Below are 23238 nucleotides of genomic sequence, written 5' to 3'. Positions count from 1 at the left end.
CAGAATATACAAATACATATGTATAATATACAATTTTTTTAACCTATATACATATACAATTCACCTCTCTCCCACTTTCTGCCCTCTCTCGCTTGCCTCTCTCCTCCCTCTCTCAATCTCGCTCGCCTCTCTCTTTCCTCTCCCAATCTCGTTTGTCATTTATACAAATGCATATGTATAATATACAATTATATACATATACAATTCACCTCTCTCCCACTCTCTGCCCTCTCTCGCTTGTCACTCTCCTCCCTCTCTCGACATCGCTCGCCTCTCTCTTCCCTCTCCCAATCTCACTCGCCTATCTCCTCCTCTCCCAATCTCTCTTCCCATATATACAAATACATATGTATAATATACAATTATCTAACCAATATACATATACAATTCACTTTTCTCCCACTTTCCCCCATCTCTCTCGCCTCTCTCCTCTCTCTCCCAGTCTCGCTCGCCTCTCTCTCCAGCCTCGCTCGCCTCTCTCCTCCATATAACATGTAGCTACAAACTGTAGTTATCAAACTATAGTTATGGAGAATAATAAATTATTTTTAAGTGACTATATGTGAAAGTTTCCCTTTAAAAAATGAGGCTTACGCCTTAGGGCCTCAAATTCGAATGACCCATTTTTTTAGTAATAATAAATTATTATAAGTTTTTTTAACCAAAAAAATATACTATATTTTAAATTTAGTTATCTTTTTTCTAGTTTGTTTTGAAACATTATACAATGTTTTTTTAAATCATTTTTTAAATTTGATTCCACATGATAAGTTTAAGATCACAAGATTAAAAAATATTTTGATATATATATCTTTAGTTTAAAATCATAAAAAATAATACATTTTTATTAAAAAGAAATAAATAACTTTAAATCCTATATATAAAAAAACAAAAAAATAATTAAAAATTAGCCTAAGGTTGGTGGAAGTAGCTAGCACTATGTTTCTCCCACTTAACCTTCTTTGTAACACAAGAGTCAAAGTTTCAAGAATACAACCAGAGGCAGACCTACCTAGTTGCAAGTGAGTTTGTTAAAAAAAGACAATGTATACATATATATTTAATTTGTTTTTTTAGAAATAATAAACCTATATATAAATAATGTGACCCTACTTAAATCAATAGTGGTGCGTAGTCCAATGGAAGAATGTGTTTCTTTTGTACGATACATTCGTGTTCTATTTTTACCAGCAACAACTCAGACTTTCTAAGACAAAAATATTCTATACAAGTATGATATCAACTAATAAAAGAAATGAAAAGAAAATTGTCAAACAATGTCCCCTTTCTTGTTACTGTTATTCTCATCATCTTTTGCGATGCGATACCATTAAAATTATAAACATGATGATCACAATCGAAACATATCATTTTTTTCTTCTGATTTGGAGATCACGTAATTCTTTGGTTCATTGATCTTTTCATTTTGTTCATCCTCCATTGGTTTCTCCGGAGAAGAGATGTAACAACTTTAATATGTCTAGTTTTAATGCTACCAAAAGTGTGGAATATAATAGTGAGAAACGCTTATATTGATAGTTTGCATTCTGCTAAATTTTTTTTAATTTTTTTTTTGATATTGCATCCTTATGAAATCAATTTCTATCTTTCATATTATTGTTCTAATTAGAATATTTGTTTGGCCGTTCAATTTCAAATCCAATGAAGAGGTTTTTGTCTCCAATATCATCCAAGTTACCATAATCAAGTTAATATTCATGTGGAAGAAAATTTGATCCGATTAGAAGAGAATCAACATTCTTTTAAAAGATAAAGGAAGGAGTAGATTTGAATTATTTACCGGTAGATCCAAAGAAAAGAATACCCATTTTGGCATATCATTGAGATGAAAGTGATGAGATTAGATGAGCACATATCAAAGAGGACCTCATCAACCACAAATTTCCAAGTTTCCTCAAAGAGATATTTACGAATTAAAGAGTCGTTTTAATTATAAATTGTTCAAAAATATCATGATTATTAGAGTATAGCGTGATTGAAGATGCAACTTATTGTTTATGTTGTTATTCATTTCAAGATGAAGCATTCATCACAGTGGAGGCGGAACATTTTCAAGTATAGGATTTGTCACGCCCCGAGCCTACACTCTTGACGCGCGGGACTGACACTCAAGAATCATTTCTAGCTCCGAGCGAACCCTGAGCCTGATTTAACTTATAGCGGAAGACATAAATAACAAGAAAGACTCTCAAAGGACAACTCATGTCTTAAAGAAATATTAAACTAGTCAAAATGACAACTCAAGTCTTATAACGTACATACCACTGAAAACAAAAAGACTAAATACCTATAACTACTCGTCTATGAAGCCTCTAAAATAATGAGGGATGTCGGGACAAGACCTGCGATCATCCTAACAGCTGAAATGCTAAAACAATGTAAAAGGAGTCCTCCGAAAAGTAAGGAGGCTCACCAACTGACTCTGAGTGCAAACGAGACGCTGTATGGTGATCCTGGTTACATGTATCTGCATCATAAAATGATGCATGTCAAATGACATCAATACATTGAATGTACGAGAATGTGAGAGGAAAAATAACATACCATAAGCTTGAAAGGGTTCTGAAAAGAACACTTACTTTACCTTTACTCAACTCATGAATACTCAACTCAAACGCGAAGTAAAAACAACAATAAATGTGCAATTTATACAAATCATTTAAAATAGTAAATGACAACTCAATGTATTAAAGAAATAAAATAACAACTCAATCCATATATAAAATAATATAATACCGTGAGAGTTTATCTAACCCAAACCACCACTATGAGCTAAAGTGATGATTTAGTGTATTGCCCCGCTGCCAGAACTATCCTATACCTTGTCGTGATATAGAACGCCTCAACTAAGAGGATCCACTAGTCTATGCTAAAAATAACTAAGGTATTATCTAAAAAGTATGATTCTTTCTAGCCATTATGGCTACATGGTTTATGGAGACTTGAGTTATTATGAACTCGTCCCCATATCGGTGCTCAATACTACTCCAAAATATACTCAACTCATATGTTTGTCAAAGCAAAACTCTTTCAGTGATTTGAGGTAATTACTCAAAAAAAAAAACTAGCTTAAAAGCTCTCTTAGAAATCAATGTTTCCTTTCTTGATTAAACATAAAAATATTTCAACTCTTGTAAATACTTAGTTCCCATATAATCTTTTGAAGAAATGACCTTTACTCTTACTCTTTACTCAACTCAAAATTCAAGCCTTAAAACAAATTAAAACGTTTGTAAAAGACTTTTGGAAAACTCCATGAATTTTTCCTTGATTCTTAACTTTCCTTGAATTGAATTATGGATTTAAGGTTCATGATCTCATGTTTATTGAAGATTTCATGATGTTTAGACGTACATTATAGTGCAGAAAACTTAGGTACGTCACTAGGGAACTAGTACAAATTTAAGTGAGAAAGGATGAAAAACCTGGCGTTCCTAAAGCTCCGAACGACATGGGGCGCCAGAGGGTGAAGTGTAGAACCTGGGTTGAGGTGCTCTGACTGGCTTGGCGCCCCTAAGCCTAATTTCAGAACCTAATCAAAATTCTGCTTGAGAGTCGTGGAGCCCCAACCCCCTCTCCAGAAAATCCTGAATTTCTTCTTCGTTCTTCAACTCTAAGCCCTGTAAATTCACTTGGTTCTTTTCCCAAACACTTAGATTCGAATACCTTACCAATATATGTAAGAATCTACTCAAAACAGCACTTAATTTCATGAATCAAACTCGAGAACTTCTCAACGACTTCAACAAACAAAATCACACAAAAAAACTTAAACAATTTCATCAAGAACCCATACTCTTTCTTTCAGGAACAGAATTTCACGGAATTGAATCATAGTTGGCATGTGGGTGAACTAACCCAACGCTATGAGATCTCCCATACCTTGTAGGATTGAATCCTTGGCGAAATCCACAATCACAAAAATTGATTTACACGTATTGGGACAAATAGAATTAGTGAACATTGGAGCCAGGATTATTCATGGGAAAAAGAATACTTATTGTGATGATGATATTACGTATCTTAGAGGAAAATTTGAGGGGGTCCATTGATCTGATGATAACTCAGAATCATTTCATTTGATTGACCCTGAAGGAAGTATGGGCCAAGAATTAAGTATTTTCCTTCTATCCTCTCGTTGCTGACGTGTTTGAGATTGAGACGTATATACTTGACATAGTCCTACTCAATTATTGCATGTATGTATGAGGATCAGCGTATATACTTTTTTTGGACGATCATGTTCTTCAAGTATCAAAAAGTTTCAAGTTTGAGCTATGAAAATAGAAATTGACCGATTTACGCACCCGTTCAATTAGCTTATTCCAACATCAGATGGATAAACAAAAAAAAAATGTATCAGATTTGGAGTGTCTTGGAGTGTTTCATGCATGGGATATAGAACTATTGCATGGTGTTAATTGTTATCTTGTCATTTTGCAATTTTTCTGTTTTATTTTATGTCCTTTATTTGCTTATGAGTTTATCATGGGTAGCCATGCAAAACCCTAAACAAAATTTTGAGTTATGCATAATTGCATGACTTTTCCATGTGGGAATATTTGTATGGGGATTGGGGTGTTTGTCATCAACCACAGATCAAAATTGTAAGAAAAAAAGTAAAAGCAAAATGTAGGATCTTTTATTTTATATTTTGTATTCTCATTATTGCTTAGTTTGTCATTAGTTCATTTAGTGTCCAATTATTTTATAAAGAACATATTTTCTATGTATTATTGAGAAGAGAGTTGTCCAGATGGTAGGCACCTTCACTTCCAACCCTAAGGTTGGGGGAGCTCCCTTTTTACTTAATTATTCTCCCCAGTTCATTTAATTACTACATGCTAATTACGATTAGTAGCGAGGAGAAAGGCGAGCGAGATTGGGTGAGGGGGGCGAGAGAGGACAGAGAGTGGACAAATGTGAATTGCATATGTATATCTGTCAAAATAATTGTATATATGTAACTAATATACATATTTATTTGTGAATTGAGAGAGGGAGAAGATTGGCGAGCGAGATTGAGAGAGGGAGGAAAGAGGTGAGCGAGAGAGGGCAAATAGTGGAATGAGACAAACTATATATATATATCTGTCAGATAAATTGTATATATGTTATCACAGTTGGTCATATGGTACTATACACTTTCGATCATGTCAAGGTTAGTACATGTATGTTACGCCTTTTGTTTCAATACATTTGTATGATTTTAACTTTACACAAAAGATAACAAAGTAAAAAAGATTTGTATATGTATATATGTCAAATCATATATGTATATCTGTCAAAATAATTGTATATATGTAACTAATATACATATATATTTGTATATTTGGTGAGCGAAATTGGGAAAGGGAAGAGATTGGCGAGCGAGAATGGGAAATGAAGGAGAGACACGAGTGAGAGAGGGCAGATAAATAAGAGGAAAATTATACTATGTATATAGGTCAAACATTATCCTTTTATACATATATATTGTATATTGAAATTTGTCGTCTTCACTTGCAGCAAGACTAACAAAGCTATTTCTTTTTGTGAGAAACTGTTTATATGCTTCCAACAACTGAACAACATATGTGTGTAATCCCACAAGTGAAGTCTATGGAGGGTAGAGTGTACCATACACAGACCTTACCTCTACTCGCAGTAGAGAGGTTATTTCTGAAAGACCCTCTCAGCTCAGGTACAACAAATCAAAGTAGTTATGTAAATGAAAATACGGGATTAATGAAAACATGTCTAATTAATAAGGAAAAGAGCAAAAGAACACTAACAACAACGAAATAATGTGGTAACTAAAACATAATAGACGATAGATGCATATGCTAACAGACACCTTCATCAGCACAAATAGTATTTTTTTTCCTTTCAACAAAGTGAAATTCCAGAATTTGATTCTGTTTATGTCAAGAACCTTACATATCATTCACATTCTTGTTAACGATACATCTCTGCCTTCATCATCACAAATCGAAATCACAGTACCATATTTGCTTGTTAAGTGGATCAACAACATTGACAAATGAAACTTAAAGCCAATTTATAGTTCTCTTTTTTTTTTCTTTCTTTTGAAGTTTGTGAATCTGCTCAATTCAGCTGTTCATTAGTTCTTATTATGTGGACACTATTTGCCAATATGTTTTCGATACGTTTCCAAATGCAAAAACTTGAACTCGTATTGAAATTCAAGATAGTGAAGTTTTAAAAAGCTTCACTTACATTGATTGATTGTCACTTGTGTGTTGTTGATCTCTTTGTCACTTGTGAATACCACTACTAGAGAAGGACCTCTTCAAACAAATTGGCACTTTTTGCAACGAACGACCAAAGGAAGAACACTTCATCGCTTCATATAACCTCGAGTTTCTGTTTCCTCTCTTTGCAGCTGCATCAGAATTTTCAGCCTTCCCTTCAGCAAGTTGATCCTTCGAATTAGAACACCCTTCACCGCTATAATCCAAAGTCATTTGACTCATAGCACGACGAACCACTATAACAGCTGATGGATCCATTGAAACTGACCTCATTTCTGTATGCATTACGTTGTTTGCTTTACCTCGATGCTCAGCTAAATCACTACATATTCGCAACCCTTTTCCCTTTGGCTTTTCATCGACAACATGATGAACTTTCTCCAAAAATCCCACAATTTCCCCTTCTTCATTCGACAACGCAACAATATTTTCATCTCGTACACTCATTTCACCATTTCCCCCCTCATCCAACTCTTGACTTTCCACATGATTCACCTCATCTCCACTAGAACCATCCACATCAGTTGAAAAAACTTCCACATTGTTTATCCCTAATGCAGCATTTAAATCAGACACAATAGGAGCACGACAAACCGGGCAATTCATATGTGAACTTAACCAAGTATCAATACAAGTCACATGAAAAGCATGACTACATTTAGGCAACAACCTAAGACTCTCATCTTCTTCAAATTCACTCAAACAAACAGAACAATCAATCCCATCAATCAAATAATCAATCTTTATATACTTAAACTCGGGTATCGACTCAATCACAGATCTTGGTAGTCCAATTGTATGTACATACCAAATTGGATGATCCATATCTGACTCATCAACAAAACCATCATCATTTCCACTCAAATTAGCATCACCTCTCCTCATATTCATGTTGTACTTCTTAAGAGTAATCATATAACAAATGAAAACAAACATTGCTCCAAGAACACAAAGCAAAATAACAAAAAAATAAGGCATAGGATGATTTTCACTTCTAATAGGACTAGAAGGAGGAGGAAAAAATTCACTAATCCTACATTCTTTAGGACAACTTTCTGGTGAACAATTCAAACAAATAGCCATTTCATCTTTAATTACAACTACCATCTTCCTATTATACCAAGCCATCAAGAGTGAAAATCAGTACACTGAAACTAAACTACCCTTAAAAAATTTCAAGAAAATTTTTCAAGAAATCAAGAAAAATAACCCCTTTTTGAAAAATTTCAAGAAAATCTTCCTAGAAATCAAGAAAAATAACCCGTTCTCGAAATTTTTCAAGAAACCAAGACCCCCTTTATTGTATTTTTTTTTCAAAAAAAAAACAGAGACAATAACAGAGGAAGATGAAAAAAATGAGTTGAGTGAAACTAAAAAGTACCTCAAAAAAACAGAAATTCAAGAAAATGTATCAAGAAATCAAGAAAATTATAACCCCTTTTTGTGATTTTCTCAGTTAAAGCTACATATGAGCTGTTTAAAGTAAGATAAATTTTTGGGTCTTTTTTGTGTTTGTTAGGATTTTTTAATTTTTAAGAGAAGAATTTGCAAAAGATTTAAAAGATTTGTGGTGGATTTGTGAGAGTCAAGAAATGTTTCCCGTACTATGTTGCGTTAAAAATGATGTCGTGGAGGTTTACATCACGTAATTAAAGGATTAAGGAGACTAATTAATTGTTATTGTTGTTATGGATAAAGCTTTTTTTTTGTTTGTTTGTTTGAAAAAGAAAAACTGATTAGGATTTTTGTTTATTATCTTTTAGCTAAAAGTAACACCTTTCTTCGGATGGCTATTACCCGTTATATTGTATTGTATTATATCGATTTGGTGTGAATTGCGTTATTATTTTAATATTTTCTTTTAATTTTGTTTTTATTTATTATTTAATAATTTTATCTTAATTCTTACGTAATCTTTTTCGTGATAGCTCTACCTTATATCTTAGTTTTCTTGTAGGTTTATTATTCAAATTATGACGGAGAGCGATACAGTTTATCCAAACATTGTATTCATTAAGATCCAATATAATATGAAGCAATATAATATAATACATTACAATACGATATATTATAAAATAATAGGTAACTACTACCAAACAAAGTGTAAGAGTTAAACAGTGAAATTAAATTTAAGTGAGTATTAATAAGGTAGGAGAATTAAATTAATTAATCAGTGACATATAAAGTACTAGTTGTTGCAAGGGCTCAACCTACCTACAAGTTTGAATTTAACAAAATTTAATATTTTTGATTCAAATTTTACATTTATTTTAAAAAATTTATCGTGAATCTATTTCAAAAACATAAGATCTTGATCTCATAATTTTAAGATCTAGATCCATCTTGATGGGGAATTTAAAAGTTGTTTGCCTTTGTTTTTATGTGTTGATTAAGTCGTTATTTTGATTTGTTCCGCGACAGAGAGAATGTATTATATCTTTTATATTTTGAAATAATTAAATTTTAAAGTTTTCATTCAACTACTAATTATATGTTTTTATAACTGCACACATCATGTTAGAATTAATATTAGAAATTTTGAATAAAAGGATTGGAATTCATTGCTAGTGAAGAAGAAAAAAACAAAGCAATATCAAGAGCTCTACGTATATTTGAGACTTTTTTGGTCTAAGAGGTAAGTTATCTAGACATACAATTCTTTCTAAATTATTTTGATCATAAATTGTTAAAAAATCGATCAGTAGTATGCATGTGCCAGATTTTTTTTTAAAAACTTTTGTATTGAATCGAATTCTATTAGATCAGTTAAAATAGAAAAGTGTTGCACCAAGCGACATATAGTTGATGATTAAACTAGAGAAGGGGCTCATCATAAAATTTCACCTTAAATCGATAAATTTCACATCAAAATGAGAAGGAAATTAGTTATGGGTAAATATAAGAACATTTATTATTCAATTATTGAGGTTTTCTTTTGAGTTATAATATAATTTGAGGAGCATTCAAAGTTGTGAGGCTCAAAAAACTTTAAAGAGATTAACATTATATCGGATGATCGTTTGGTAGGAAACAAGTTATTTAAAGATTAGTATGTACATTATGGAATAATTTATCTCACCATGTATATGGAATAACTTATCCATCACTGTGATATAAATGGTGGGATAAATTATTACAAACACGACAATTAACAAAATATCCAAAATTTATCCCAAAACTATGTTTTGATCCTAAAACTATTTATTTATATCCCTTACACCCTTAGTGTTACAACCTAAATTATGAGAAGCATGGGAGATGCTCCATGGCCAACATGACTATTCAATCAAAACTTCAAAAAAAAAAAAATGGCATTCTCATTAGTGTGTATGTCTCTTTGTATACACTTGACTTTTGGTCCATCACAAACAATAATAATACCTACTAAAGGGTAGGTCAACTAAATGTAGAAATTAGTGTTTATGTGGTGAATTGAGCTTGTAAAATTATCTTAATTAAACACATTCTCCGATAATTGATTAATAAACAAACTCCCTCTATTATTTTTATTTGATCAATTTAACTGTCAGATATTTTCTAAAAATAATAATTGATATGAATATTTCATTATGATATTCACATTATTTGATATTTAGTATTAGATCTTATAAAAATAATATGGAGAATAAATGATTAATTTAAAAAGTAAAACATGATTATTATTTATTTGGTGTCTTCTTGTTATGTTAAAAGTGAAAAACAACGAAAATTCATTTCTAGAATACTGGATAAGTAAAAGTGAATCGAGAAAATATATAGAAAGACTTAGTATTTTAGTTTTTTTTCTCAATTGACATAACAAACTTTCCTTAGTTTGTTCCAAAAAGAATGTCAAAGTTTTATATTTAGTAATAATTTAAATTTAAAATCTATCTTTTTATACTTAATAAGATGATTTACTATTACACAAATATCTAAAACCTATCTGAACGACATATTTCAAAAAAATTATTTTTCAATAAAATACTTTATGTCTAATTAAACTGTTACGTAAATTGAAACCGGCGAAATAGTAATTTGGCTTTTATTGGAAGGGTGGCAGTGGGCGGTGTGGTGTGTAGTGTTAGACTGTGCATTGGTAGGGCCAATTAATCAATTTTTAAAGAAATTCAAACTTATTTTGTTAATTTTAATTTTAGCTTTTCATACAATGAAGGGAAAAGGAATGTGACAAACAAGGGTCCAATTAACATTTTAAAAGTCAATTATTTGTACTTCACATACTTGATTCTTTTGTGTGATTCTAAGAGTAACACAAATTAAAACGAGATTTAGGGTGCATTTGGCATGTACGAAAATATCTCAAATGTTTTCTTTTCCATATTTAATTGATAAAAAAAATAAGAAATATTTTCTTGAAAAAATAAATTCTTCAACATTTTACAACACACCTCACATTCATTTTCACCCCGTAAAATTTTCCAAAAAAAAATAACTTATCTTCGTACCAAGCGAACACACCCTTGGTTTGGTGGTGCACATTTTCAGTATCTACATATCAAATTCCTATAATGGACTATGATGACTTTCCAGTCAAAGAAAAAATAATTAAAAAAATGCATTTAAAAATAGAATATTGGCCCTACCTGCACCGACTACTGTGATCATCATTCAATGAATTAATGCCAAAATATTACTAGTAAAAGAAAACAAATTCTTTCTACTATAGATATCACAATATATGCTCTAAAATAACAATTGTTCAAGAATGTGTTCTGCAGAAGCCCATTTCATCACTTAAAATAACCAGTTATTCATTTAGTAAGTTGACCTATTATTTGTGATAAACCAAAGGCCAAGTGTATATATATAGGGAAATACCATTTTTTAAGTTTTGGAAATAAATAAAACAAAAAAAAGGTGTGGCATGGGGTGAATGAATAGGATGGCAATATATGTGGTAATGAACTTCTTAGTTCTTTTTAATAGTTTTTATAAGAATTATTTTCTTCGAAAATACGAAATCCGAGTAAAATGACCATGAAAGCAAACTAGGTAAAGTAAAGATAGACATTTAGAAAAACAAAAGAAGTAGATGACTTTGATGGCTAATAACTACGAGTTGAGTGACCATTCCAAGAACAATCAAAGTATTCTTTGAGGTGACTAGCTTATCAATGAAAGAAAGTTAAAAGAGTTAAAAGTTGTGAACACATAATTACACAAGTGTCTATATAAACATACTTAAAGGGGTAATATTTAGATGGTTTTACTATTGTATATACTACTACATTCATTTGTTTAGATGTAATTCAAAGCTCCAGAAATATATACACAAGCAGAATATTTACAGAGTTTTAGTTTTTTGCACCTCACATAATGGCCTGGTGAAGAGACCTCAGATGGTTATAGCAATCGTCGCTGCTGCTGAAGAATACCAAACAAACCCAGCAAACATGTTTTCCACACTTGCACTCGATATGATTGCAGCCATCTATCTTCTCTATCGTGAACCCGCAAACAGGACATTTCTTCACATTCTCTTTCCCCTTGGCCCATTCCTCTAGGGAGAAATCCGGGTTGTCCTTGAACTCCTTGTACTTCTCGCATGAGATGTAGGGGTGATACTCCAGGTGGCAACTCGTACACGTCTCCACATAGCATGCGCCACAGATAAAAGGTGCACCAGCTTCTTCTGATTCAGTAACATGATAAACTGAAGGGCAGTCAGGGGAGGGGCAAAACCGGTAGAGACCCCCACTTGCTGCTACAAAGGCCCCTAAAGAAGCCCTGAAAAGTTCCTCCAACTTATCATTTGACAGCAAAGACCTCAAATCAGAAACCAGAATATGTGCCCCACAACCTTTATGCATACAGCATAGAGGGAAACCTTCCCGGCTTCTGATTGCAGACTCGCACTGCTCCAGCAAGCACGACCGACAGAAGGTGTGGGTACAACCTTCAAGTCTGTAAGCATCCTCCAGTTCACACAAGCAAATGGGGCAGTCAGTCTCATTGTCCATCATTATACTTGGAAGACCACTTTGAGCAATTTCGGAAATTATCTCCTCAACTTTTTGCTTCATGTCTTTGGTACCTTTGACAGAGATGCAATGACGCTTGGTGTTCAGAGAGAATTCTGCATCGGGCACCTTTAGTTTGAGACCACTAAGATCTGGTCCAAAACTCTGAACAACTCTTTTCATCAGGTCAAGAGGCAAAAGTCCTCCACGAAGATGCACTTCAAGTTGCTTGCTTTCATGTAGTGCCAGAAGGGAGTTAACAAACTTCCGCTCAGCTATATCAATCTTGTCGGAGGAACCAAAGATTCTCACAGAAAGGCTATGCCTGTCAAAAAGAATATAGGTTCCTGTTTCTTGCTGAACCATCTTCATGATATTATTCCCTTCCCTAGAAAATAGAAGTTGAACAACAGTTGGAGAAATTCCCACATGATCCACAATCTTGCCTTTCATCAGTTGCTCCAATGGCCTTCTCAGTTCTGCCACAATCTTTGTAGCACTTGCAGATATTTTAACCCTAAAAGAACCATTCTCATTTCTCTCCAGATTGCACTCCACACCTGCAAAACAATCCCAAAGTCTTCTCAGCAGTCAAGTACCACCTGATCAACTTGTCTCCGAAAATTTTGTACTGTTAAAAGTTTATTAAAAAATTGTTTTACTAAACCTTGTCTAATTATATCCCATATATTTCTGCATCACCAGAATGCAACAGGACAGAAATGTAGAGAGGGCAATCCGTAGAATGCAAGAATGTTTTTTCCCAATTACTGTTTTGAATTTGACCAGACAAAAGGTTATTTCTCCGTACAAGGCAAGTAATCATCAGATCAACATTGAATCTGGGAGATAATTTCATTCTGCTCTAGGAAATAAGGAAACAAAAAAGTGACAGCAGCAATTTAGATCAGTGGAAGTAATGAGGTACACTAACTCTGTCACCTAAATTAAATACCATATAAGCCACTGCTCAATAGTTTATTTCCCATTTCGCCATGCCTTTTTAAAGAAGCAATTCAGCAAAGATGATCATTAATCAAATTAAAATTTTCAAAAAAAAAAAGAAAAAAAAAGAAATATAATATGGAGAAGTTAAGATACCATTTCTTCGCTGGAGGCATGGGAGTAGAGAATCCAGCTGGTTCCTAATAACATGGTAAACAGGTGCAGGACAGGAAACAGAGCTGTGGAACTGTTGCTGACATCTTATCTTCTGCCAGGGAAGACATCCAGATAAAACCTTGCCATCAATATGCTCCAAAGCCTTAGCTGCTTCAAGATGAAGACTTCCATCAAACATGATAGACGCTCGCATGTAAGTATCCTTTGGTTCTGGTTGGAAGACCTGAACACGAATAGACTGAACAAAAGGTGCTTTTTTAGGCATGAAGGGGGAGATTTCTCTCCTAAGTGCTTCTTCACAAGCTGCAACTGGAGGATTTTCCACAGCACTTCCTCTCACAAAGAAAAAATCCAGAATTTTCCCATCTGTAGCTCCACTCAAAATCTCGAGTACCTCTGTCTCAGAATGATCCGTATTAAGTCCTGATATTACTATGCTGTCAGAGTACTTATTGCTTGGCTTTGAACGGATGGTGTTTCCACCTATCATTACGACAGAGAAATCTTTTACCATAAAACCAACATCATTTGGCTCACATTTTACAATAGCTACACCATTACAGCATCTACGAGGCCAATTTACTCTAGTTCTGAGGACAGAGGAGAATTGCTTTTGATCATTACTAAATACACTCCTCGAAGGAACAACTTTTAGAAAGCCACCATTACATTCTACCTGATTCAACAACATAGCTTGTTTAGCAGCATCAGGGGAAAGAAATGTTACCCTGCCCCATCTGTTCTCCTCATTGTCGTGGCCAGTACCTGAGGACTTGTGCACTGCACAAATATCACCAGATGTGTTTCTCTCCAAAAACATCAGCAGTTCCTTATCATCAACTGCTTTTGTATTTGAATGAAATATGTCAACAGCCAAGATTCTCTTCTTAAGCTCCAAATGTTTAACAATTGCACCAGCTCCAAGGAGGGCAACTGAGGCCGATGCAGCCGATCCACCACTAAATAGGCATTTTTCCAAGCATTCATTCTGCAACAACTTGCTTTCATATTCTAGTGCACCATTCACTTGACCTAAAACACTCTCCATATTACTGGATGAAGCATATAACAGAACCTCATTCTTACCAACATTAACTTGAATGCCGATCCTTTCATCCATATACTTAGTTCTAATGCGTGAAACAAGGTTATTGACACTACTGTTAGATTTTCCACAGAATCTTTTCAATAGCATGCTCCCAAAACCTGTCAAAACTTTCTTTTCCAGCTTTTGGGCATCCATCTCCAGAAAATTAAACAACGGGGAAGGACTAAGAGCAGAAAGAGAACTAAACTCAAATGCAGTAACACAGACCAAATACTCATTAGCTGCAGAAAGGATTTCACCGAACACTACCCAGGTTGGTCGTCGATCAAAATTTAACAGCGAACAGGACGGATGTAGTTGGATGTACTTTCCACTGAGTGCAACCTCATAACCTAGTTGATCATATCCAGAATACATAGCAACATTCTCTGCAAATGAAGAAAGTATTATTCTTTTCAAAGTTTCATCATGCTCGGTATGCATCTGAGGATCCCAATGCCAGTAGCTTGCAACAATGATATTAAGTTCGCTCTTAAGGCATGCTTCCAGTTCTTGCACAGTCTCCTGGCATCTTCTCATGGATTTGGCATTGATGCTATTATCCCAACACCAGGAATTCTTTCCTTCCTTAGGCACAGCCTCCCATTCCTTGTAAACAGAAAGTAAAGTGAAGAGATCACCATTTGGATGGCAAAATTGCACCTTCAAGCAATCGGATTTTAGCTTGTCTCCTTCAGAACCAACCCTACAAAAGATGCTGCTGGAATTAGCCATAACAGCAGCAAGAACAACACCTTCTCTACTCAAACATTGATTAAAACAACTGAGGATCAATTTGCCTAACCGAGGTTCAATACCCAACTTAATTATTTTGTGCCCTTCTATTGTTAATTCATAAGCAGAATCTTTTTTCCCAACAGCTCCTAACTGTACCAGATTTCTGGTGGCCATCTCAATAGCTTTAGGGCTAGGTGCATCAACAAAATCAAAATCATGCACATTCTTAATGCCCAAGGCAAGAATCCTCAGCACTGCAACACCAAGATGAACCTTGCGAATTTCAGGTTCCTGATGATGAGACATACCTTCAAAATCACTTTCCGAGTACAGTCGATAACATCTTCCTGGTCCAGTTCTCCCAGCACGACCAGCCCGCTGCTTAGCTGAGCTCTGGCTGACATTGCATATCCTGAGAATACTCATGCAAGTGCCAGGCTCAAACCTGCTTTCTTTGACCATGCCAGAATCAACAACATATTTAACCCCTGGAATTGTCAATGATGTCTCAGCAACATTTGTGGTGAATATTACCTTTCTCTTTCCCGGATAGCTGAGAAAAACTCTATGCTGCTCTTCATGGGATAGTTTGCCATGTAAAGGTAAAGAAATAGCTGACAATGTTTGAAACTTCACACAAGCCCACTCAACTTCAATCTGAGAAGTCAAGAAAGCCAGAATTGTTCCCTCTCCCTCAGTTTCATGGATTTCAGTCACCATCTTGACAACATCATACACATAGGAGGAGATAGGGCCAACACCAAGACATCCACTGGATTCACAGGGAACATATTCAATATCAACCGGAAAAGTTCTACCAGCTACATGGAATGTTCCGCAGCCAAAGAAGTAATCCGCAAGCTGAGCTGCATCAGCTGTGGCAGACATAATAACAAGCCTCAGATCAAGCCTCTGAAGGAGAAGATTCTTTATCAATGCTAAAAGTAGATCAGTGTCTAGGCTTCTTTCATGTGCCTCATCAACTATGATACATGAAATCTTGGACAAACTCTTATCGACCATATAGTGCTGTAGAAGGCAATGATCCGTCATAAATACTACTTTTGAATCAAACTTATGACCAGATGAATATGACGGATAGCAGATGATCGAGTTATCTTCGTAACACCCTTCACTTTCCTGTTTCACCCTTTGTGCCAAAGAATTCGCAGCAAGTTTCCGAGGTTGAGTGCAAACTATAGACCCATTACCAGTTACCCCACAATCAGCTAGGAATTGAACCAATTGCGTACTTTTTCCTGATCCAGTCTCACCAATTAAGACAGTCACCTAAAAGATACAACCGTCTAAATTATAATAGTAAATACAAAAGAAAAATAAAGAAAGAAGCTCAAACAATTTAACATAAATGACTGGTAAATAATTAATATTACACAAGTATGCTAGGAGCAATTGAAAGATCTTCGGAAATAGGCATTCAACAGTCTAAAATATCCCTCTTCACAAAGTCAATATAAATAAGGCATTTGTGAAATTAAGAGTTAGACTGGAAACAAGAATGAAGAGGGGAATAAAGAAAAATAAATACTTCTTCAGAACCTGCAAACAGCAAACAACAACGATTCAACACAATTTAATAAATTTTCTTACTGAGTAATGTAACTACTTCACCTAATGTTCCAACCAAAATACTACAAAATCAACAATATCTTCATTTCAGCTCAAAATTTCCTATCAAAAAAATCACCAGAAAAAAGTTAAAGATAATTATTACTCCTTCCGGTCCATATTAAGTGGCGCTTTTAGCTTGGACACACCCCTTAAGAAATTTACACACTCCTAAAAAGTAAAAATCGTTTTTACTAACTTACCCTTTAATTAAATAGTACCTATTTAAGACAGTTCCTAGGTAACATAAAAATTCACTTATCTAAACAGGGGTAAATTCGAAAGAAAACAATTCACTTATCTAAACAGGGGTAGATTTGAAAGAAAAAAATTCATACCTTCTTGATAATGTGAAACATTACTTGTTTTAGACCGAAATGAAAAGGTAAAAGAACCACTTTATATGTCCCTGAGGGAGTACTATTAGAGACCTCCCCTCAGGTTTCTCTTTATAACACTGACCTCCCTCATGGTTTACAATATTACACTTAGCTAATTTATTTAGATTTATTGTAACGATTCCTCTACTATATTATTATAAATATTAAGAAATTAAATTTGACTAATTTACCCTTGCTAGTATATTTTAAATTTAGTATATGTTTTTAGAATTAAAAATCTAAATGAATTGGCAATTCGGCTGGCTCCTTACTCTGGGAACGATGTTGCCTTCCACATTTTTCTTCCGGTGGAAACAGTGGAAAGAAAAACTTATATTATGATGATGAAAGATCTAATGTTATTGAGAACAGAATTCCTTGGATTTGCTGGGCTCAGTTGTTCGCACAAAAAATTGTCTGAATTGGAGCTACAAAAGCGTATACTGATAATAAAGCCATTATGGTACCTAGTATGAACTTACCCGTTGGCGGTTGTATAGGGTTACCAATGCCGATATCTGTTACCACTGAAAACAATAACTTTTAAGTAAAATAAAAGGCTGCTGCTTCAGACCACTGAAAACAATAGCTTTTAAGTAAAATAAAAGGCTGCTGCTTCGGTTAGGGGCTTAGGGCTACCCCTTCTCACTGCTAACCTTTTCATCATTTCATGTGCATAAAGTTGAAATATCCACCATGATGGTAGAAATTCTTCTCATATAGTACCGGCCTCTTCACAAAAATCATTACTGGAGAGAAACCAACAAGAATGGGACATTCTGCATATATGAATCCTCAGGCTTTTACTTTGCAGAGTAATGGAGAGGACATGCCCTCACACAAGGTATAGTTGCTCTAAGGCATCCTCTATGTCACAAGTTTGTGTATTCTCGTAAATGCAAAGGGACGGGGAAGGGAGGGGAACGTTTGGTTGGTTTGCATACACGTTTGTTCTCCCCATACCCGGAAAAAACAAAAGTCCGACCTGGTGCCTGCACCAACTATGAGCCTGTTTGGATGGGCTTATAACTAATGGTTTATAAGTTAAACCATAAGTTAGGATTTCCTTTTTTTTAATGACAAACCATAAGTTAGGATTTCTAACTTCTAACTTTCGACTTATTATTTTTATTTTTGCTTACACTTTTATATTTCAACTGAACACTACAAAACTGCTTAAAAGCACCTAAAATAAGCCAATCCAAACAGGCTCTATTTAATTTACCATAGTTATGGAACAGTTTAAGGATAAAAGTGAGGTAAGCACGCATATAAACCAACCATGGTTAACTGATAAAACTCATGCACAAAACACTTGTCATGCACTAATTATTTTGGCTAATGAACTACGGTGCAAGTATTCCTGCTCCTACTATTCAACACAGTGATAACGAGAAGATTTTAAGTTTTATACATATTCAACAGGGTAATAATGGAGCTACGTACACCAACAATGTAAAGATTCTTTTTATACAATGATTTTAAACTGGAAGTTAGTTATCACTTTTTGCTTGGTTACCAACTAATGCTTATAAGGAGATTTACATGTAATCACCAACAAGTGACCTGATTGTCTAAACTCTAATGAGATTAAAAACACAAATAGATTGAGCACCTGTTGATAATGTATTTGCCTCAGTATCTGCTGCCGGAAAGCGAAAATTGGCAAGCCATCATCAAGCCTGCGACACTCCCTCATCATCAAACAATGAATTTTACTCCAATCAAACTCTGTCCCAATCTTAAACACCCTTGAACCACCCTCCTCTAAACTCGTCTCCTCCAACTGTTGAATAATACATTCAATTCCTCTTTTAAACTCCTCTATCCTCTTCGTTATCAAATCACTCTCCTTCTCAAGACCTTCCCTTTTCTTCAGAAACTCATTACACACCCTCAAATTATTCCTGTTCTTCAGTAATCTCGACAATTCACAAATTTCATCGCGCAACAATTCCAACTTCTTCTCCCACTTTTGTAACAATTCACCCTCCACTAACAACCCTTTCAACTCCTCCAAAAATACCATTTTTACCCTACCTTTCAATTCATCCTCATCAGATGGAACCTCAACGTTTCGTTTAACCCATGGAGTAAACGAATGACTACCTGAAAGCCTCATTCTCCACAATTTCACAATCACTTCAAGCGTTTCGCTCCATTGATCATACAACAGTGACCCAGAAAGGAACCCTTTGCTAAAAACAAACGAACTACGAGGGGCAAACGGTAATTTCTCAATTAGATCATCTAATCCGTACCGGTTGATTCTCCGGTTACCATAACGCAGCTGGATTACGAAATTCGGCGACTTGTGCGAATGTCCCGGCGGTCGATCAAGCTCGTAACTCGAAGAATAAAAACCCGGACGACATGGCCTGTTACTTGACGGACGATAACTATGCTGGTGATACATCGCCGGAGCCGGAAACCGGCGATTGTAGGAGGAAGAATCATGCATTTTACGGTAAAAGGGTTTACAGAGTACAGTCAGTGGAAAAAGTTTCTAGAGAAAAGAAAAAGGAAGCATTAAAAAAAGAGGGTTTGCAGTTGGCATTAGTTGAGTTGGAAACGAAACGACTTAAAAAATAAATAAATTGTGGGGACCTTATCGAGTTTCCGATTTCAAATTAGTCCTACTTTAATATGAATATCGAATAATTTGACCGAAAAAGGACATATATATATTTATAACTTTTTGGGTGACGCATTTATATTAAAAAAGATGAGTATATTTATACCTCATCCTCTATCTAAAACATAATTATTTTTTTGACTTTTCGCTAACAAACTCATTATTCTTAGAAAAGAATATATTCTAAAACTGTTTTTACTTCTAGAAGTACTACATAAAATGGTACGACTACAATGATACATAACATCTACATCTACGTGGTTAGGAAATTGTTTGATGCTAGAATATGGTTTGATACCAATACACTCCAGTTCCTTCGAAATCGATAGTTAATTCTATTTTTAATAAAGGCAGTTAACAATTGAGTCCGATTTTAATTATTATTTTCATATTCATTATATTGCAAAAAATCAACAATAAATTTAATTTAATAAATAAATGGGCAAATTCAGCGTTAAGAAGAAATTCGTTCAACATTATTAGACCTCCTAACTGAATATGTTTATAGAACAACTTAAATTAGAATAAGATCATGTTTGATAGTCACAAGCACAAGTTAAGATGTTCAATTGTTAGTAAAATTAATAAAAAAAAAATTCTAAACTAATTTTATTCCATGCACTCAAAACTTTCTTTTGAACGTTCATGCAATAATAATTACAATTGCCCTTTTCATTTGAATTTGGTTGAATGGATTATATTTTGGGATTAAAAGAAAATAACAAAATAAAAATAATAATGGTTATTTCATCCTTGATGATATTCTTGTTGGTTTTAATTTGGGTAATGAAACGACAGAAGAAAGGAAAATCCAAAGATGTTGAAAAGGTTATGGAGATTGTGACTCATCAATTAGTTTCTTATCACGAGATTCAACGAGCAACAAATAATTTTGATGAATCCAATTTAATTGGTGTGGGAAGCTCTGGCTCTGTGTACAAAGGCACATTATCTAGTGGAACTGCACTGACCATTAAGGTTCTGGATCTTGAAAATGAGCAAGTATGCAAGTGGTTTAATATCGAATGCAAAGTGATGAGAAATGTTAGACACAAGAATCTTGTTCCAGTGATTACTAAATGTTCTAGTGACTATATAAGAGACTTTGTTTTGCAATTTATGCCCAATGGAAGTCTTGATAATTGGTTGTACAGAGAAGAATACCACTTGAACCTCCTTCAAAGAGTCTCCATAATGCTTGATGTGGCTGTGGCAATCGAATATCTGCACCATGGTCATAACACTCCTATAGTTCATTGCGACCTAAAGCCAGCTAACGTTCTTTTGGATAAAGATATGGTGGCTCATGTGGGGGATTTCGGCATCTCTAAGATTTTAGCTGTAAGAAAGTCCATGGCACATACCGAGACATTGGGCACTCTTGGTTTACATTGCACCAGGTACAAAATATCCACTCTCTTGATTTTCTCTTATCATAATTAAGTCTTTTCAGATTTTCGAAGTAAAAAAAGAAAGTCTTTATTTGTGTGTAACTATTGTTATATATCAATTGAGTAACTTTTCTTCAATTCTTTTCTAAGAATATGGTTCGGAGGGAATAGTGTCTGCTAGTGGTGATGTTTATAGCTATCGCATAATGTTGATGGAGGTTCTGACCAAAAGAAGACCAACAAACGAAGAGATATGCAATGCAAATCTTGACTTGAGGAAATGGATAACACAATCATTTTCAGGAAGTATGATGGACGTTGTGGATGTCAATCTTTTTTTCTGAGAAAGAACAGGTCACTTCCAAAAGTGAAATCTGCATTGCGTCCATGATAGAATTGGCTTTAGACTGCACAAAGGAAATGCCAGAATCAAGAATAAACATGAAAGTCGTAGTCAAAAGGCTTAACAAAATCAACAACGCATTTCTAGAAACATAGAAATCTCTTCCGGTGGTGTTCTTTCTGAGCAGCAAGTTAACATGTTGCTTTTTGTTTACTGGTTTGTTGAATAAAGTTGTGAACATGTACAGTTTGTACTGCATTTCCCTCATTTTGTGATTTTAGATTTGAATAGTGTAACAACCCGTGTAGTCGGTTTGGGCACTAGAAATTTTTATGTTAGAAAATACTTTCTGATAGATTTAAGTGGGTGTTTTGGACTATTCATAATTATAATTATGAAATTAGTGGGATAGTTTTACTAATTTATTTAGTTAATGTTTAAGAAATAATATTATAATTAATAGTGAGTCACTTTCACCACTTTTATAATGGGTTATATAAGAATTTTGAAAAAGATATAATCTGAAAAAAGAAAGGATAGGGAAAAATAAACCTAGCAAATCTTTCTGCGGTGTCTAAGAGAAACCAAACAAAGGGTCATTCAGGTACGAAGAATTCTTAAACCTTTCATAGTGTTTGTACACAGGAGTATTAATTATTAATAAACATAATCCATTAGTTGATCATAGGAAATATTGTTGTTGGGGTGTGGATCGATTACGGTGTTGGCGGAATTTTATTTTTCCATTTATAATATTGTCGGTAACTTGTCAATTATCAGGGGTTCTATTGATTCTATAATTAGATAAGAATGGTATAAGGGTGTAAGTGTTGGTGGTGGAATTTAATGATATTGGAAAAGAAAGAAGGATTGCTGGAGCCAATGGTTATTATTAGAAATAATATTATTATATATATAATATGGAGGTAACATGTAAGTTGAGGCATTTGGTCATACAGTGCACGTATGAGTTGTTGACCGGCGCTGGTCTCATTACCGTATGCTTCACAAATCTGGTATTAATTTTTATCTAAGGTTATAAATTACGTATGAATATATTGAGATAGGTAATTAAATAATTGGTGTATCATAATGTTTAAATTTCATTAAATTTGTGGTTATTGGAGGAATTAAGACTTATCATTAGGCTTAAACTTTAAGAGATTGATTATAGAATTAGGTGAGTTTATGAGTATAGGCTAGATACAGAATAATCGGAGTGTTTATGGCCTTGTGAACTTACACCTTATATATATATATACTTGATAGATTGGAGAATTTCGGAGGCAATAAGGAAAGGAAAGGCATTGAAGGACTAGTTTCTTGACTTTGATTCTTCAGTGGAGGTAGGTTATGGTTTATGCTATTTGATAGTAAACTCTTAATAGTGATTGATATGCCTTGAATGATATTGTGAAGTTCTCTATGTACTTGACTGTGTGATTGTGTGATTTGGTTGTGTGGTTTGTGATTGGTCTGAAATCCTGAGACCGTAGAATTTATATTCTCTAATCCTATCTATCGAAGTGATGCCTTGAATAAAGAAGGCTTGATGAAAATAATATAACAATGAATTGAAAGCGGTGATAATAAAGGATAAATTAATAGTATAATTGGATCGGAGTGTCACGTTCCGACACGGTATTCTTGGATCGGAGTGTCACGTTCCGACACG

At 34.3% G+C, this 23238-nt stretch overlaps 2 protein-coding genes and 1 pseudogene across 5 annotated transcripts; 1 reads left to right on the top strand and 2 right to left on the bottom strand.

The window, feature by feature from the left end:
* Positions 1 to 2209: 2209 nt before the first annotated feature.
* LOC107016211 (RING-H2 finger protein ATL54-like) lies at positions 2210 to 7875 on the bottom strand. Of its 4 annotated transcripts, none has more exons than XR_001456430.2 (2): positions 3447 to 4315; positions 2210 to 2488 (listed from the first exon to the last, which is right to left on the bottom strand). XR_001456430.2 is itself a non-coding variant. In XM_015216703.2 (2 exons), exon 1 carries the CDS (start codon positions 7401 to 7403, stop codon positions 6279 to 6281), a length of 1125 nt encoding a protein of 374 aa, XP_015072189.1. In that variant the 5' UTR covers positions 7404 to 7875; the 3' UTR covers positions 2210 to 2488; positions 6241 to 6278. The 4 variants fall into 4 exon arrangements, 1 of the variants encoding a protein (XP_015072189.1); XR_001456431.2 differs by having other exon boundaries at positions 3818 to 4315; XR_003577734.1 differs by having other exon boundaries at positions 3904 to 4315.
* A 3528-nt stretch (positions 7876 to 11403) lies between these two features.
* LOC107017803 (ATP-dependent RNA helicase DEAH12, chloroplastic-like) lies at positions 11404 to 19763 on the bottom strand. The gene is made up of 3 exons (XM_015218072.2): positions 18810 to 19763; positions 13340 to 16475; positions 11404 to 12798 (listed from the first exon to the last, which is right to left on the bottom strand). Exons 1-3 carry the CDS (start codon positions 19653 to 19655, stop codon positions 11588 to 11590), a joined length of 5193 nt encoding a protein of 1730 aa, XP_015073558.1. The 5' UTR covers positions 19656 to 19763; the 3' UTR covers positions 11404 to 11587.
* Positions 19764 to 20948: 1185 nt separating this feature from the next.
* LOC107016447 lies at positions 20949 to 21564 on the top strand (annotated as a pseudogene).
* The last annotated feature ends 1674 nt before the right edge of the window (positions 21565 to 23238 follow it).

This window comes from Solanum pennellii, chromosome 4 (genome assembly GCF_001406875.1).
Source record: "Solanum pennellii chromosome 4, SPENNV200".
Lineage (NCBI taxonomy): Eukaryota > Viridiplantae > Streptophyta > Magnoliopsida > Solanales > Solanaceae > Solanum > Solanum pennellii.
The sequence above is the reverse complement of the archived record's forward strand: the minus strand, read 5'-3'. Positions and strand labels throughout refer to the sequence as shown.